The sequence below is a fragment of the Zootoca vivipara genome, chromosome 1 (assembly GCF_965207765.1).
Source record: "Zootoca vivipara chromosome 1, rZooViv2.hap1.1, whole genome shotgun sequence".
NCBI classification, from domain to species: domain Eukaryota; kingdom Metazoa; phylum Chordata; class Lepidosauria; order Squamata; family Lacertidae; genus Zootoca; species Zootoca vivipara.
The window spans coordinates 76,248,074-76,266,979 of record NC_142582.1 but is presented as its reverse complement, the minus strand read 5'-3'; the positions used below and the strand labels follow the sequence as shown (position 1 = coordinate 76,266,979).

Sequence of the window (18,906 nt, the reverse complement as noted above, 5' to 3'; positions counted from 1 at the left end):
GTTTGAGATTTTCCATTGTTTGATTCCTCAAGGTAGTAAAACCAATATTGTCTCTCCAGTACTTGTTTTCTGGCTGAGCCTGAAAAAGAATAACAGAAAAACAGGCCGGTTATTTCATTTTTAGCATACCTGAGCTTTCAATTTTAATTCAAATCTCTCCCTACCGCGAGGTCATTGGAAGTTTATTTGCCCCTGGCCATACAGCAAAATGGGTGGGTGCAGTTTCACCTCTGTTCATTCCAAACAAGCTGGGAGATACTAGGCCTGAAAACCAACTCTGGGCAAAAGTCACTTTGTTCTTAACCTTCCTCAGCTGCATATTTTTTTTAAAGGGTGTGTGTGTGCAGGTGGGCAACACATTATAACCTCATTATTATGGAGATAAATTTTGAAGCTCTGTTTGACCTAAGATATGTCTCATTCAATCCCAATGGCATCTATCGTTATGCAATCCAGTGAACATATATTTTAACAAGCACCAAGTTCTTAAAAGTTTGTTATGTTTTGATATCCTTTGTATTGACATTCCTACCTAGAAACCACCAGCCAACATAGCACTAATGGATAATAGGTATCATGTTGTTTTAGGACCCTGGGTTCTATTTTTAATTAGTTTTTTTAGGTATATACATACACAAACAAACACACACATTGTAGTAGTATTATTTTTTACAACAATAACAGTAATAACTTTTGTATGGCATTCATTTATGGGGGCGGGGACCATGTATACCACCACCTTGAGCTCCTTGGAGAAAAGGTGCAATAGAAATATAATACGTAAACAAATAAAATGAAAGTGGCATTATACTTGGTTATGTTTTGTACTCACTATCCCATTTCCTATTCCAGCAATGTGAGAGACATGGGTTCTTTCAGCCCAGTTGTCACCATCCATTTTAGCAGGGATAAACCCCGCCATCATGATTGTTAATATTCACACACTTTCTCCACCTGTGTGGGATCATATCACAGTGAAACAGCTCCCCAGCAGCTGGGTGTGCTTGTGAAGCGGGGCTCAAAGAGCAATGGAGGACTGGGGCATGAATGTCTCAACGTTCCTCCAAAGAAATACCCTTCATTCATGTACTAGGCATGTGATGGTGCCTCCTGAAGATTTGTGACTCAGTGATCTTTTCTGTGGGGGCTCTGCCAGGACAAGGGACTGTTGTACATGCATGTCATAATATTCAGTGGCCTCTGTTTGTCACAGTTGTTTTCCTCATAGGTCTTCCCTCCCTATAAGCTTATTTTCAGACTATGCTGCTTATAGAACAGTTTCTTATGCAGTTTGAAGCTCATCTAAGATACCACATAGCAGTTTCAAGGCTGGACTGTACTATTAGATTAAAAGCTAATACTTAGAGTCTGTTGAGTGGATATGTACTCAAAGAAGGTCTTTGGGGTTGACTAAACACTGTGGCCTTGTGACAACAAAGCCATGGACAAGTTCATGACCAAACTACACTCTGCCTGACTTCGTTCATCAGTTCAAGTTTTGTAGACTGAAACTTGAAGTGCCCCTAGCCGGCTGGCTATATATTTCTTGGTTTTCACAGTGACAAAGCTTGTGGGCAGACTTCACATACTACTCTTTGTCCAGAAAGATCAAGTTGAAAGGAGATGGTGGTCAGTTAAGACTGATGGGTTGACAGACTAAGGGAATAAAAATATGGTTTGGCACAGAAATTTAGCTAAGAAAAGAAAGAAAGAAAAACAAAACTATTCTGAACTGATGTGTCAGGTTTCCAGTAGTTCTAGAGAAATTATGGGGCTTTGCTCTTTCATTTTTGAGTGCTGCTGCCCATCTTTTACAGCAATTCTTGTGGGCCAGCATAGGTTCTTACTTTAAAGTTACCACATGGACTTCCAAATCCAAATCCTGCTGCATTCCAGTTGGGAAGCCAATTGAGATTTAATGGATAACCCACCCAAAGCCACAGCATATTAAATAAGCATCCCAGGCATAGGAATAATTAGGAGCTCACTCTAAGCTCCCAGTTTTTCCTTTGTAGCTGTGTTTGTACCTCACCTCACCTGACACCACATATGACAGCAGGTGGGCGTCATCAGGACTTCTTTCAAATTTCAGTGGCACCCTGTAGGAGGCCAAAAATCAAAGGAGGGCATAAGAGAAAGGGGATTATTTTCTGCTCTTTTGTGTGCACTCCCCTGACCTCTTCCAAACTTTGGCCCAAATCTCAGAGTTTTCCTATTAGTATTTAAAGCCCATACCACCTTGGGACCAGTTTGTCAGATCAGTTGTCAAATCAGAACCAGTGAAGGCAGTGAAGGTCCTGTGTGAGTGCCTGGAGGCGGTTGGAGGATGGATGGAGGCTAACAGATTGAGGCGGAATCCTGACAAGACAGAAACACTGTTTGTGGGGGACAGGAGATGGGCAGGTGTGGAGGACTCCCTGGTCCTGAATGGGGTAACTGTGCCCCTGAAGGACCAGGTGCGCAGACAGGGAGTCATTTTGGACTCACAGCTGTCCGTGGAGGCTCAGGTCAATTCTGTGTCCAGGGCAGCTGTCTATCCATGCCTGGCTCTAGGTGTAGTCCCGGTGGCGCGGGGTGCCAGGGCGCCGGGCCGGCAGGGGGGCGCTGCGAGGGCGGGGGCGCCGGAGCGATCTCCGCGCCTCAGCACCAGGGCGCTCGACCTGCTTGAGACGGCCCTGTGTCTATCAGCTCCATCTGGTATGCAGGCTGAGACCCTACCTGCCTGCAGACTGTCTCGCCAGAGTGGTGCATGCGCTAGTTATCTCTCGCTTGGACTACTGCAATGCGCTCTACGTGGGGCTACCTTTGAAGGTGACTCGGAAACTACAACTAATCCAGAATGCGGCAGCTAGACTGGTGACTGGGAGCGGCCGCCGAGACCCCATAACACCGGTTTTGAAAGATGTACATTGGCTCCCAGTACGTTTCCGAGCACAATTCAAAGTGTTGGTGCTGACCTTTAAAGCCCTAAATGGCCTCGGTCCTGTATACCTGAAGGAGCGTCTCCACCTCCATCGTTCTGCCCAGACACTGAGGTCCAGCACCGAGGGCCTTCTGGCGGTTCCCTCATTGCGAGAAGTCAAGTTGCAGGGAACTAGACAGAGGGCCTTCTCAGTAGTGGCGCCCGCCCCGTGGAACGCCCTGCCATCAGATGTCAAAGAGAAAAACAACTACCAGACTTTTAGAAGACATCTGAAGGCAGCCCTGTTTAGGGAGGCTTTTAATGTTTAATAGATCACTGTGTTTTATTTTTCTGTTGGAAGCCGCCCAGAGTGGCTGGGGAAACCCAGCCAGATGGGCGGGATATAAATAATAAATTATTATTATTATTATTATTATTATTATTATTATTATTATTATTTCTTTGAAGGATTGACTTGCTCCATGCTTGCCTACTTGACCACTTCAAGCTGTGGAACTTGCACTTCTACTAGTTCCATATACTGTAATGTTCATTCCACAGCTGTTAGAAGTCGTATCTTTTCATGTGGTGGGCACCCTTGCTATACTGTGTTAGATGCCTGCTTAAGAAAAAATATTATTTCAGCAATCCTACTCAGACATATAATTTAGTTACATATACTTGTTTTTTTTAAAATTGCTGATTTTATCTGTGGTGTCATTATATTATATATGCTGCTTAGCTTTTCTTTTAAAAAGAGAGAGAGAGAGAGAGCAGTATATAAATTTTGCTGAGTAAAAAATCCATGTAGATGACCCTCCACAACAGCATGAAAGGTAGCACTGCAGAGGGAAGATGAATTCACAGAAAACCACCTCTCATTTTTTTATGTTAACCAATGTCTGTGCTGGATCAAAAGCCATTCTTCAAGCAGCATGTTAGCGCTGGATTTAGCCCAGGCAGACTAGAACAAAGTAAACATGGGTTCAAACATTCAACTTTCTTTGTTCACCTTAATAGGAATTATATTTATAAATAGAAGAAAATAACTTAGAACACAAGTCAAACATAAAACCACCAGAGGGGGAGGGGACAGGAGAGAAGTGATGACAAAATAGTAATAAAAACTTAGGCTGTGTACACATTGCCAGTTATTCCGGCTCCAGCACACTCCCAATGTTGGTGTTTGAAGCTGTGTACACAAGACCTTAGCCACAATCTGTATCTACCCTGCAGTTCATTGGAGAAATATTGCTGTTTGATGCACTTTCCCTCAAACTACCTTCCATCCCATCTGAAAGTGTAAGCCATCATTTATACACTTCCATCAAAAGCCCATCCCAGGATGCTGGCTCCATAATAGAGAAGGTCTAGTCAATTCTTCCAGCTGTTGTCATCTCTTTGTAAAATGTTTTCAACAGGTTTTATTCTGCATTAGATAATGTCGGGTGCTCCTGTAAATTGACAACTGAAAAAGAGGAAATATTTAGATTGCTAAAGTGAAACCTACTGTACCTGATCTCGTTCAGTGAATGCAAGTAGGAGTGAAAAGCATTACTTAAGGCATCTTTTTAAAAAACAAACAAACAATGACTTGGAATGACTTTTCTGTACCAAATAAAATGTTTGAGGTGCAAGCAGCTGGCAAAAGGAGAGAAAAGTTCAAGAGTTTATGTTGCCAAGGGAACTCAGAAGCAGTTGGTTTATGCCAGTAAATTTGGAACAGAGGAGGGGGAAGGCATTCTCCCCCCCTTTTTGCCTAGAAAAGCATATATATATGTATGAGGTTGAATTTCATTTGTGGTAAGTCCTTTCAATGCTCTATTAATAACAGTTGGATAAATAAAAGTTGTACACTGAATGCGACTGTAGAAAATGAATTTTATGACCCATTCCTAGTTGTCATTGAGAAAAATCCTGAGATAATCAGGGAAATGAATCAGAGAATTATTTTGGTAGTTTATGCTTAATTCATTAATTAATTTCTTTTTGGGTCCAGAAATGGCAGTCATCCCCACCTGCCATTCTTAAGCTATGCTAAACACTCTTTAGATGTTTTGAGAAAGTGCTGAAATTTGATAATTTGCATAGAAATCACAAAAGTTTAAGGGCTTCTCTGGGTTAGCTCCCCAAATGCAATAAAACAAAAATGCCTCAGTGTGTCATTTGCATTTTCCATTATTCAAATGGGTTTAGGGCAGTGTGTGTTGAGTTACTTTAAGAACACAAAAGCCATCAGATCAAAGGTCCCATCATCCTGTTCTTACAGTGGTCAATCAGATGCCTATGGAAACCCTGCAAGCAGGATCTTAGCACAACAGCACTCTTCCCCACTTGTATCTGCCAGCAAATGGTATGCAGAGACATATTGCTTCTGACACTGGAAGTAGAATATAGCCGTCATGCTTTATCTTCAGAGGAACCCTGTGAGGTAAGGTTAGGTTTCACCCAGTGAGCTTGACAGCTGAGCAGGATTATAATCCAGACTTCAGTCCAATCCTAAAGCTGTCAAAGTTTCAATCTACATTGGCCAAATTTGCACTTTATGCTACAGCAAACCATGGCTTAGCCTAAATGAGCACATGGGCTCTGGAAGAGGAGATTGCAGCCACTTTGCACCTCTGCTGCTGTTGCTGCTGTAAATGAGGTGAACCATGGTTTGGCTTAATGTGCTCTTTGAACCCTGGCTCATGGTTTAGTTCTCTCCAGAGTCTGACCACAAGCTGTAATCTGAGATTTGTCCTGTAGTTTACAGTTTGGGCTTTGTCTGGAAGAGCTAAGCCATGACCCTGTGCTCAGCGTAGCAGCAAAATGACTGGGAAGGAACAAAGTGAATTGGCTTAGCATGACTGTGGGAACCAGGCCTCTGTAGATGTTATTTTAACTGCAGCTTCCTATGTAACCATCTACAAGTGATAATCTTTTTCTACATTTGGTTAAAAGAAGGCACCTATTCCTTCATGCTGCTGCTGTTAAAGACACAGTTACTGAGGCTGACTGAAAAACTGGTGGATTTTGTTAATTATATCACACTGGTTCTCTAAGGTGATTTTTGATTGATAGTGAAGAAGTTTGAAAACAGAAGCATCTAAGCATCACAGTGCTTAATGAATACCTCTTTCTTGCAATTGTTTTATGAAATGGTAATGTTATGTGTTATAAAAAAAACCTGATGCTTTTGCACTAGAATACTGAGATTTTTTAAAAATAAAATAAATACATAAATAGACTAGATAACCAGGTAGCAATCATTAAATATGTCCACAATCATCTTCTGGTGGTTTGTATTCATGATTGTATGAGGATTCCACAGATGAATTCAATAAATATCCCAGTGCAATACATTTTGGATAACCAATCATTCAAATCTATGTTGATATCTCCAATACATAACTTGCTGTTATGCTAGAGGGGCACAGACTTTGTCGTAACCTGCCTGCCAAAGTAAACTTCCCCCTCAAAAGCTGTGCTTCTGTGGAGCAATAATTCAGCAGAGCAAATGGAGGCACTTCTTACTTACAATTCCTATGGCACACTGGCCCTAACCCCAAATCAATAGCTTCTTCATTTATGAGAACCTTAAGAAGGAGAGCTTTATTGGGTATGAGAAACCCATTTGCTGTTTTCTCAATAGTTTTGCTAATTGCAAAATCTAAGATACCTACACACAATGTATCTTGGTGAGGGAGGTGTTATTGTTGAAAGAAGCAGAATAGTACATTATTCATAGCCATTCACACTGTTATGTTTAATCAAATATTTGGGTATAAAATATGTCCTGATAGTGAAGAATGGTGGCTGCTGCTGTTTTCAGACAAGCAGAAAGATTAGAGTTTAGACCATAAACATGCATACATTTGGAAAGCCACTTTTCTTATTCATGTGTTCTGTCTGCGTAGGTCTGCCAAAAGAGGCACAAGTGTTTCACTTAAAATAATGAAAACTAAAAAGATGGCTTCTCTCTCTCTCTCTCTCTCTCTCTCTCTCTCTCTCTCTCTCTCTCCCTCTCTCCCTCTCTCCCTCTCTCCCTCTCTCCCTCTCTCCCTCTCTCCCTCTCTCCCTCTCCCTCTCCCTCTCCCTCTCCCCCCCCTCTCTCTCTCACACACACATGCAGATATTCCACTGATTTGAACCTCCTTAAGCTACACTCATGAGGTTCTGTTTCCTTTCCTGTTCCAACATGTATGTCCAGAAAGGTTGTGATAAATAGACACCAAATATCCAAAAGGGGGGTTGGGGTTGGGGATGGAATGCCCTGTCATTGTGACATGTGGGAAAGTCAAAGTTCATTCAGTGTTTTTTCCCCCAATGCAATGTAGCAAATGTTGTAGCAATGTAGCAAACGTTGCTAAGAGGGTTGTGGTTATGTTAGTGTTTTTAAATGGCTGTAAGTTAATAGGAACTGGAAGGATAAGATGGAAATGTCTACAAACAAGAATGGATCTGCCTGTTAGGCAGAAGAAGCTAACTCTGTTGAGGAGAGGGGTAAGCAGCAACTGGAATAACAGAAATGGAGTTCACTCATGCTTTTGTTTATTTCTAACATGTATATTAACTGATTGAACAAAGTCTAGCCTCATAGATAGTTGGCCAAAATCCGATTGATCTCAGTGGAGAGATTTAAGCATTTGCTTGCCTGCCCCACTGAAATCAGCAGGGTTTCGGCGTTCTCAAATTTGGTTGACTTGTCTAGTACACATTTTGTATGTGCACCTGAGATTTTAAAGATTTAAAAACTGTATACATCTAAATACATTAAGTTTGAACGCAACGAAAAGGTGTTTTAATGTGCCTGGAAAGAAGACATTGGTCAGACCATTAGGATGGCTGCAGTATTCTGTTAAATACTGCCTTGGTGGCAAACCTGTTAGTTACTGTGGAAAATATGTGTGTATTTGTTTATATTTGTGTATATGTTCTCTGTGGCACTTATTCCATGTTGAATGAAATGTCCTTAAATACTAGCACTTTTAACTCGGTCTGTTACATAACTGCTGAGTTTTCTTCTTCCACTTGTTAAGGTTGATTTTTGTAAGCTCCTGACAAATAAATGAATGGAGGACTAGTGGCAAGCTAGCTTCTATTAGCGCCATTGAAACTAGACTCCTTGTTTATGCAGTTGAGAGAAAGTATTGTGTCTTGTCCCCATGGACAAAGCAGAACTGAGAATAGCCCTGTCCCTAGTTTAACTAGCTTAGCAACCTCTTTGTGAAACCCCGGAGGGGCAATTGTCTATTGTTCTTGAAGCCAGTAGAGACTCACAAAGCTAACTTACATCCATTGCACTTTTTTTCTTGCCTTCCTGTTGCATGAGAAGTTTAATAATTGAGTTAGGTGGCACTGTGAGGTTTTGTCTCTTAATGTTGACAGTATAACACTAGGGTAGCAAAAAATAGGTTAGTGCTTCTATGAACTAAGGGTTGTTTTCTGTTAGTCATTGCTAGTCAAGATTTTCAACTTTAACAGCATTTGGATTGGCCATGTAATGGGGGAAGGCTTCTTTTTCTCTTTCTCACTGGCAAAGATAAGTCTCTAGTAGAAAAATCAGTGAGTGGCAATGAACTTTGCAAAACTAAAGGACGTCTTCAGCCTCTTCAGATTTGGTCACTGTTTCCAGAACTGCATTGGAAGGAAATAGCTCTTCAGGTTACAGTTTAGTCAAGTACTGTATGTTATTTTGTTGATTATATTGAAAGTTTACCAAAGCTTATCAGTCTGTTTGTTTTCTTCTTGTTTATTTGATGTACATTTGGATTGTATTGCCAATTTGGAAACAAACTAGAAGAAGGGAAAAGGTGCACATATACCATGCATTTAGAGGTTTTTTCTCCAGTGTTCATAAGCTTATTCATTCATACTCCTTTTTGCAAAAATCAACAACCATAAAAATGCTTCAGGGCATGCATCAATCTCTATCTTATAGCCAAGTATATTTTACATGTGTATGTGTTTGGACAAATTATTTGCATTTTAATTTCAGCTGGACTGGGTTGATATAGATATTTATGCTTTAGGGGTAAATGATGGTAATAACACTTATTTTATCATTTTAAACCATTTTAAAGCATTTTTTATGTTGTTGGTCAGAGATGCTCCTTTTATTTCAATGTCGGTGTTTTATTTTATCCTAAGAGATAAACTACATTCATAACTTGTTTTAAGTTTTTAAGTGTGACAAGTTCACACTCTGTTTAAACTCCATGAAATGAGCGTAGTGATGCTATAGCCGGCTAACAGACTGAAGGGTTCATGTGTGAGTGTGATTGCATACTGCAGACACAGAAGTGGGTGGTTTTTTAATGACAGAAAATATGCAGTAGTAATTCCAACATTTTCAAGCAAGAGCCTCTCCAAAATGTTACACAAGCTGTATGACACTTACCCAGTGGGAATGAGAGGTCTATTGCTGATATTACCAGTCCCTGCTACCACTGGAAGAATTTCCTTTTTACCCTGTATCCTCAGTTATATGAAGATACTGGAAGGATAATCCTGCCTGAAAAATAAGTTTTCTTACCCATTTACTTATGTAGATAACCTCAAAATATTACCAGTCCATTCCTAGTTGGAAGACATTATTACTCAATCAATTAATTACATTGATATCCTACCCCTCCTTCCAAAGGAGCCCAGGGCAGCAAACAAGAAGTGTCAAAACAATAAAAACAACTTAAAAGCAATTCCCGTACACATGCAAACTGGGAAAGTCTACAGTAGGCACCAAAAAGACAGCAGAGATGTCACCTAATATACAAGGGAAGGGAATTCCGAAGGGTAGATGTTAAATTACAAAATGCTTGGTTCAAATATTGTGCAGAATGGACCTCCTGATAAGATGGTATTTGCAAGAGACCCTCACTTGCAGAGCTCAGTACTTCAAGGTGGCAAGATCTTTGCCATGCTTCTAACATGCCAGATTTCCCCTAAAACTTTTAACAGAAATCATGGTAAATGTAACATGTAAAAAAGCTATTGTGCTTTATTCCTTGGCAAAATTTAGTTTGAAGTATATGTGATCCAAGTTTACATCTCTTGGTGTTAAATTTAGTGATTATATGGTATGTCATGCATTTTTGTATCATATTGTTACCCTTTGACTTTTTTGGTGAAGGGTAATATAAAAATGAATAGCTAGCTAGCTAGCTAGAGTGATCTGGTAAACCTGCAACACAAATGTATTTCTGGTGTTTTCAAAGGTACATGACAGATGGTGGATTGGGCCTTTACACTCGAAGGCTAAACAGACTTCCGGATGGGATGGCTGCTGTACGGGAAACTCTGCAACGCAACACCTCGCTGGGAGTGGGGGATGCAGACAGGTAGGCCTGCACCTGCCATTCTTTATTTTTACATTCTGTATTTTTACACTCTTATGAACTGTGTTCACCGCAAGCACAAAGGAAAACTTGTGCCTTTTGAATAGCCTGTGAATATATTGCAAGGAAGTGGAATTTGGCCGTTGTGATTTTGAGTGGGATCTTCTGGGGATACTTGAGTTAAGATATTTAAGTGGAGTGGAAATTAGGCACATTTTCTATGACACCACATCTGAACAGTTATTTCGATGGTTAATTGGTAATAGAATAAAACCGAGAGACAGTAGCTTGTTGAAGATCACCTGGTGAGTTTGTGGCAGAGGTGAGATTTTATTAACCTGTTTCCCCTGCACTGTATGACCTCAGAATGCAATAAATAAATAAATGGTGTCTGCAGTGTAGGGCTATTGACTGAAAACAAAGCCATATGACTGAACCAAGTGAAGAAGGCCATGTAGGTTCTCACCCTGCCGCAGAGTCTTCAGTCAAACTGCGGGAATGTATTTTTCTGACCTCATGCCAGTCCATAAGACCTGGAGACCAAAAAGAAAAGTCTGGAATTTCCTGGACATAGCCAGGATTTGGCCATCAGGAAAGTGCCTGGCTGGAAACAGCTTAAATGTCTGGGAAAATCAGGACGTATGGCAACCCATGTCAGAAGTGTAGATTTTGGCTCAACAACTTTTGTGTCCGGATTAATTTTCACTTGTGATGTCAACAGATTTTTAAAGCGTAGAAAAAGCACCCCTTACTCTGTCTGCCACCATATTCTCCCCATCTCAACCCCTCTAATGATGATGCTAGTGGTGTTATGCTGGCTTGCTCAGTAAGGCAATTGAGAGAAAAATGGTGGCAACTGGCCACATCACAGTAGTGCAGGCATCCCCAAACTTCGGCCCTCCAGATGTTTTGGACTACAATTCCCATCTTCCCCGACCACTGGTCCTGTTAGCTAGGGATCATGGGAGTTGTAGGCCAAAACATCTGGAGGGCCACAGTTTGGGGATGCCTGCAGTAGTGGCAAGTGGCACTTTTGCTAGACTTTCAAACGTAAAGGGTAGAGGAGGGTAGCAGTAGACAGCATACTCAGCATTACTGTTAAAAAGATGAGGGGAGGGGAAAGGAAGCAGCACCCCCTGCAAAATAATTTGTAATACTTAATCCTAACCCTGAAAACTGCCAAAATTGTCATTCCAGTTCACATAATTTGTGAACAGGGCTGGCAAATTTGTTGGAGAGGCATTTCCACTCAGCCCTAACTATAATTAAAACATTATTAGGTTGCTCTTAAACATGATTCATGAAAGAATATTCTAGAGTCTGGATTTATATCCCTTTGAAACTGTATAAAGCTGAATGTCCCAAGACTGAGCCAATCCAGCGCTGGATTTGAATGTCACAGTAAAATGGCTTATTGCTAAGATATCCCCAGTGGAGCTCTTTCGTTTCCAGCTGCTCAGCTTACTTGTGCTATCTCATTAGCTGTAGATAGAATGAAGATTTCTCCATATTAACTGTATTAGCATCAAACATGGCCCTTACAAGATACATTTCCCCCTGCAGCAGACCAGGAGATCTGGATGTGGAAAATTAATTTAATGCCTGATTGCTGGGTTAATGGGGATTACCTTAATAACAGCTGAGCGTACCAGTTTATTTGTATTTTTGTGTGCACAGGCATACACGCCACTCACAATGAATAGCATCTGAAAGCCCCCTTTAATTTAGATTTGTTTTGTTTATTTTAAAAGGATGTAAAACAGACAAAAATAGTTTCATCTTTTCTTTATTTACTGTGTTGGGTTTACCCACCTGGTTGTGGGAGTTATTAATTAATTTCAACATCTGTGCAAGCCAAAGACTTCTCTCTCTCTCTCTTTTTGTCACAGTATGGTAAAAGAGACTAGACATACCAGGTCCGGCCCTCCCAAGAAGTAGAGTGAAGCCACTGCCTCAGGCGACGGCAACCCACCCCATTACTACTGGAGAAATAGCAGCAGCAGCAGCAGCAGCAGCAGCACCAATATCCAGCAAAATCTCACTGGAAATTGGTGGTATTTGGCTAGAAACTAGCGCTGTCCGCCAGAGGCAGTGGAGCAGGGCAGCACTTCCCCCTTTTGCCTCAAGTTGCAAAACTGGATACATCACCCTTGAGACATAGGTGTAGGTACAGAGTTCTAGGAATTAAAGCCTGTTTTCCAAATCTAGATCCCAAGGCCTGTGTTCATTACAAAAGAATGCGCAAGAAGGTTGGAAAAATACCAGCTGCCAGATAGATCTGCACATCTCCCAGGTGCCACCCTTTAACAGGGAAAGGTTGTCAGAATAGGAAAAAAATTCCGAATCTTCACTGTTTTCTTTCTGTCTTCTTCTGATGGAATTTTCTGCCCACTGAGGATCTCCAGGCCTCATATCTTTCTTCTTTTAGGAGGCTAGTAAAACCTGCTTATTTTAAAAGGCCTTTGATCTTTTGGGGGGTTCTTTATAGCTGCATTGTTGTTAAACCTTCTTCAGTAAGAACCCAGCCCCGCGCATATATACAGTCTCACACAAATTGATCATGTTTAAGTGAGAGGAAAGCCTGTCCAAAATTTTGATAAAATAAATACTCTTCTGAAATGTACAGTTGAAATAGTTAGGAGGAAAGGCCTGTAGCCAGTTAGAAAGAGGAAGGAATGCAGGACATCATGCACTAGAGCAGGGCAAATGAGTTCTGCATAGCAACAGCTTTAATTAGTATTTACCTTGCAAAAACATGAGGCCAGGCAGACAGACAATCTACAACCTGAATCCCTGTAGGTGACAACAGGATTCAGACAAAGGAATGGAACATACTGCGTTCAAACTGGTCACACTAACTGCTTTGCTAGCATTGTTAACTTCTACAGTAGAGTTTCCACTTTTTTGTAAAATGGAAGCTGGCCAGACCTGAGAAACCATGGCAATTATAGGCCTATATCATGACAGGGAGTGTTTATAATGCATTATGCTAACTGTTGGGCTATAATTTAATTTAACCTTTAAAGTTGTCCATGCTTTTATAAGCTTAGAGGATACATGGGCTGCTGCTTTCAAAGTCAATGTGTGGGGAAATTTATTTTAGTAGTATATCTTTAACTCTAAATATATGTGTGGCATATAGGGTCCACTTACACAACTCTCATTCATCCCCCCATATTTTAATCCACCATCTCTTAACACATGTTTCTGAATGTTCTTGTGAAAAGTAGTATTTCTTGTAGCTGACAAATCATGTGATATCTTTTGATATTTTGTATGTGCACATAAAGAAATCAAGCATTGTTTCCTGCAAAGTACAAACAAGTCAATCGGCTGATGGAGCTAGTGGATATATCTTGCAGAGAAACATCTGATATGTACCGGTAACTAATAGGACTAGTCTTTAATGTTCCCTCTAGGGCATGATACCCAACCTTTGATAAAAGAGGGGTATACTTTTCTTATATCCCAAACACCCTCATAAAAGACTTGGGGCTCCTTTAAAAGTAACATGAGTCTAGATCTGAGCTAGGGGGAAGGTGCAGAAGCAAGCGGAAGAATAAGTGTCCTCTTCTTGTCTATAGCTTCTCCACTGCAAATAGCACTTTCCTGGCTTTCATTTCACAAAAGAAGCCACTGTGGTTTGAGTGCCAAATTAGGACCAAATAAGACTCTCCACTCGGTAAAGGGACCCCTGACTATTAGGTCCAGTTGTGGCTGACTCTGGGGTTGCGGCGCTCATCTTGCGTTATTGGCCGAGGGAGCCGGTGTACAGCTTCCAGGTCATGTGGCCAGCATGACAAAGCCACTTATGGCGAACCAGAGCAGCACACGGAAACGCCGTTTACCTTCCCACTGTACTACTTGCACTTTGACTGCTAGGTTGGCAGGAGCTGGGACCGAACAATGGGAGCTCACCCCGTCACGGGGATTCGAACCGCCGACCTTCTGATCGGGAAGCCCTAGGCTCAGTGGTTTAACCCACAGCGCCACCTGCATATTCCATCGTTCTTTCAGCCTAACCTACTTCACAGGGATGTTGTGATGGTAAAATGAGACCAGAGGAGGACCATGTCCATTGACCTGAGCTATTTTGGTGAAGGGCATTTTCAAATGTAACAAAGAACATTTTTGTTCAGATGCATGATCTTAGGGAAAGTGATGCACTCTCTTGCTAAAGCTAAGTGGGTCATGGTGTGACCAGTGCCTGGATGGGGGACTGCCAGGGAACATTACTTATGCTGCCTTGAGTTTCATGATGCAGGAATACAGGATATAAATCAGAAATGGGGAACCTGTGGCCCTCCAGATTGTACCAAAACACCCACCATCCCTGACCAGGATGGCTAGGGCTGATGGGAACTCCCAACAATACCTGGAAGGACACTGATTCATTACTGAAACAAGTACTGAATACATTGAATAAGCAGCCACAAAGTTAAGCCAGAACATGTTGGGATATAAACTTTTAGTGGTGTGTTTATCTCACTGAATTCAAGGATATTGGATTATGTCTGAGCTCAAAGGAACAAAAAAGCCAGACAGGTAAAACTAAAGTCATTTTACTGTAGATCATAGCCTGTTTCAGCTGCTGCATTATGAGACAGTAAGGCAGAATACCCTTTGTATTTTTGCTACTACAGACTACAGAGCAGCATCACTACTCTTCTCTGGCTTTCATCTCTGGGTATTTGTTGACACCCTGGCCCTTGGAAGTGATCATGCATCCCAGTTTAGCCACCTAAACTGTAATATATGAATATTTATAGCTGCTGTAACAGAGAAATCAAAGGACCACTTAAACCTTCAACCCAGAAAACCCCACTCCTCATGTAGCTGTCTGGTTTGGTTTTTATCAGCTGGCTCAAAACAACCCTGTTCTCAAAGTAAAGTTATACTTGAGTGCATGGAGAGATAATCTCCCTCTGCCTTAGAAAGACAACTTTTATCTTGTAAATCACATGCAAAAAGAAGAACAAAGGGAATTCCCACCAAGAGTTCTTTTGAACTCTTGCATTCTAGAAAGATGATTGTCTGGTTACAATAACTAGCAATAAACAATAGAAAAGGCCTTCATTTTATAGGTGAGATTTTTTGGTATGCCTTACCTCAGTATGCCCACCCCAGAGTTACCCTTTGATGAGCATGATGAACCCCAGAACTACAGAAGGGGCCAGGGATCATCCTCACAACTGGACAGTGATTCCCTGACCCCCTTCAACTTCAAGATTTGGAGGAAGAGCTCTTTGGATGTTGTGGTGCTGCAAGCTCCCCGCCAACCTTTTCTGGTTCTAAACTGGTGAAGGGCTAGAATCCTGACAACCGCAATGTTTGGATCAGCTGCCAAAATTATAGACCCGTGTTCCCTCCTTTAGAGCCCAACAAGGTGGAAAGGATAGCACTATTCTGTTGAGCATAAAGTTTAAGTGCAGCCTTATCAAAAGCATTAACCTTTGTGTCAAAAAGTTGAGTTAAAATATATGCACATTTGCAAAGACAAGGACAGGGCACAATATTCCAATACTATCTTTCTTTTTTTAAGGAGCATTGAAATTAGGCTCGTACTAAATACATTCCTAGTACAACTACAGGTACTGGTATATATGCCTTCCATCCAACTACAGCCATCCTCTTCTATGTATCCTACTTGAAAACAGGAAAAATAAGCACTATGATTCCATCTGACTGCCCCATTTAAAATTCTGGCAGTCGCATTCTACACTAATTAAAGCCTATGAGTCATTTTCAAGGAGAGCACCGTGTACAATGCATTTTAGTTGTCTAGTCAGGAAGTTACCAGATCACTGCAAATATTACATATACTGTAGTGGCTTTTCAAACTCAGCAGAGCAAGTGGGCAAAGTAGGTTGGCTATCCAAAATTAAGTAGAGTAGGCAGGTCCTTTGTGCTTTGCAGGACATGCTGAAGGATGTAAAATGTTTTGTTTTGTTTTTTAACACAGAGCAGAAACTGTTATATGACTTTTCACATCTAATGGCAACAACATCAACAAAAGTCTCCAGACAGCTGCTTCAGTAACCTCTGATCTTGGGATTTCCCTGTTCTTGAGGTTATCTATTCAGCTTCCAAAGTGCAAACACTGTTTTCATACATTTAGAGCTTTCATTCGGACTGGGGTATCTTGTGAGGCAATAAGGTCAAATGTAAAGGCAATCAAACAAAAAGCCAGTGCACTTTTGAGCATTCAAGCAAATACATGTATATGATAAATCACTGGGGAAGGGTGTGCCTAATTTTCAACCCTTATGAACTCTACTTTTGCGGATGAAGGCATGCAATATAATTTGTTGTCAGTGAATTGTGCGCTCTCAAGTAACAATGAGAAGCTAAGGCTGCATAACTACACTTGGCTGGAAGTTAAGGTGCAGTAGATATAGTGAGAATTATTATGTAGCACCAGTGGGACTTACAAATAAACATGTATCGGACTAATCTGTACAGTCTCATCCCAAGGACTGTCCTTACGTCAGTTTTTCATGTTGTTTTGACAATATGCATCATTGTTGACCTCGGCGGGTGATGTGCTGAGTTCTCGGATACACTGATAGAAACTGCAAGAAAAGCAAGTATGGTGATGTTTTCAAAAGGGATATCACTTCTCATGTGACTGATGTACGTGCCTTGGGAACTAACGCCTACTGACCTCCTGGAAATTATCACATTGCTGAAGGCTGCACTGATGTATATCAGGATTTGAACAGTCAATGAATAGCTTGAAATGGTGACAAGTGAGCACTTGAGTATACCTGAGTAAAGATTTAAGCTTTAAATTATTTCGGTCAACACTTTAAAAATCTGGATCAGGTGGGGCATTCAGCTCAATGTGTTGTCACTTCACACTGTTGTCTACCTTTTATTTTCTTAGTCTAACTATTCATGCATACAACATTTTATTTCCATAGTTCACCAATGCTCAAGCACACTTGCAACATGAAAAAAATTACAAAATTACAACACAACAAAAGTAGTCATAAACAATAAATAAAACTTAAAAAAATGCACAACCAAGTGAAACAATTTCCACATAAATCGCTAGAGGAAGGCCCATTAAAGCTTTATAGGATCAGCTTATGTCTGTAAGGCTCAGGCAAGAGATATGTACCTCCCTTTAATCCCATAGAGGGAGCAGTGTTGGAAACACAGTTCGTTACAGGAAATGGCAGGCCCAGGAGCACAGGAAAGGTAGGAACCTTATTGGAATAATCCTGGGTCTATTACAGAACAGAACCACAAATTTGAATGATACCAGAATTCCTCTAACATAGGTACAGTGTCATGTGTAATGTGATATTTCGAAAGATTCCAGTTTTGCAAGAATACCATCCATCAGATACACGAGACTGGCCTGCCTATGATTTCTACTTAAGCAGATAGCTGCCAATATGGCGTCTTTAATAATCTCTCCTCTTTGCCCTGGTTATTTACCATAATACTGCCAGTAGCAGGGCTATTAGGCTTTTGTAGAAGCAGTGCAACGTCCTCACTTGTGTGAAGAATCATGGCCTGCTCATAGCAGGCAAGCAAAAGAGTTGGCATAGCTGGACTTCCTATTGTAGAGGCCTTATTGCAACTACTTTATTCAGTACAAAGAAGGTGCAGTCGTGCAGTAGAAATTGCCCTTTTCACACTAAAAACATATAATCTCCCACTGAACCTCAGAGTTGCCGTACTATATCAAATAACTATCTAGCGTTTGAGATGTCTCCAGAATATAACACACAAAGGTATGTTCATGGTTATTCTTCTACAGTATCTGGTATTCCAAGGTATACTACCTTAGAAGATGGAGCTAATAGTCATTTTTAGATCTTGATTTATTTCTATGTTACCTTGTCTGCTTGAGTATTTACTGGAGTTTTCCCCCCCAGATAGTATCTTGCTTCCAATGACTAAGTTGGTGACACTCATTAAAAGCTTGAGTGAACAATTTTAATGAGGGGTAAGAGGAAGAGTTTCTTACAGACGGACATTTGTCTTATGGTGATCCAAAGTAAATATTTAACTCCGTTTATAAGGTACATAATGGAGACATTTACTTTATAGGCAGCTTAAAGAAAATAGTTTTGCAGATCATTGTTAGATGACATTACATGAATCACGTTAAGAAATCTAGAACTCTCATCAGATGCTGGTGAAGTGATCTTGTAAATAAAAAAATAAAAAATGTGAATAGGCAGAACTGTTAAATACATGAAGCCAAAGGTATTAGTTGGGCCAATACAAATAATTATAGTTCATGTTACCAACAAACTAGTAGCTTTTCTTCTTACAGTGTTTCTGCTACCTATAACCATGGACTCTTCAGTAAGGAAAATACCACCACCTCAATAACTGTATTTGTTGAACCCTTTTCTCCATATCGAGCCAGAGCTGTCAGTCTGATAATAGTGACAGAGATGCACTCTTTCTCTTGCCAGGGAGCAACTCATGGTAAAGTTTGTCATCTCCTGAAGCAACTCTATATCTGCATGACCACTCAGTGAGGTTGGCAGGTAGATTGGCCATAATTAAGTTACTTTGCACCACAGAAGTCATTGATGTGCTTTTCCAAAAGAAATTTTACATACTGTACTGAGCTTTGTTACACAGATAGTGTATTGCATTGAGACTGGAAGGCAACTGTCACTGCACATCCAGAATACACTGGAAGCTCCCTGACAAGCTTCT

General features: G+C 40.8%; 1 protein-coding gene across 12 annotated transcripts in view; it reads left to right on the top strand.

Moving 5' to 3' along the window:
- NAV2 (neuron navigator 2) overlaps positions 1-18,906 on the top strand; it is a 538,301-nt gene that overhangs the window by 439,841 nt on the left and 79,554 nt on the right. For all 12 annotated transcript variants that reach the window (XM_060275159.2, XM_088668311.1, XM_035117262.3 and 9 more), the window contains one exon: positions 10,099-10,221. In XM_060275159.2, the coding sequence (XP_060131142.2) occupies positions 10,099-10,221 (123 nt within the window). The remainder of the gene's footprint in view (positions 1-10,098; positions 10,222-18,906) is intronic.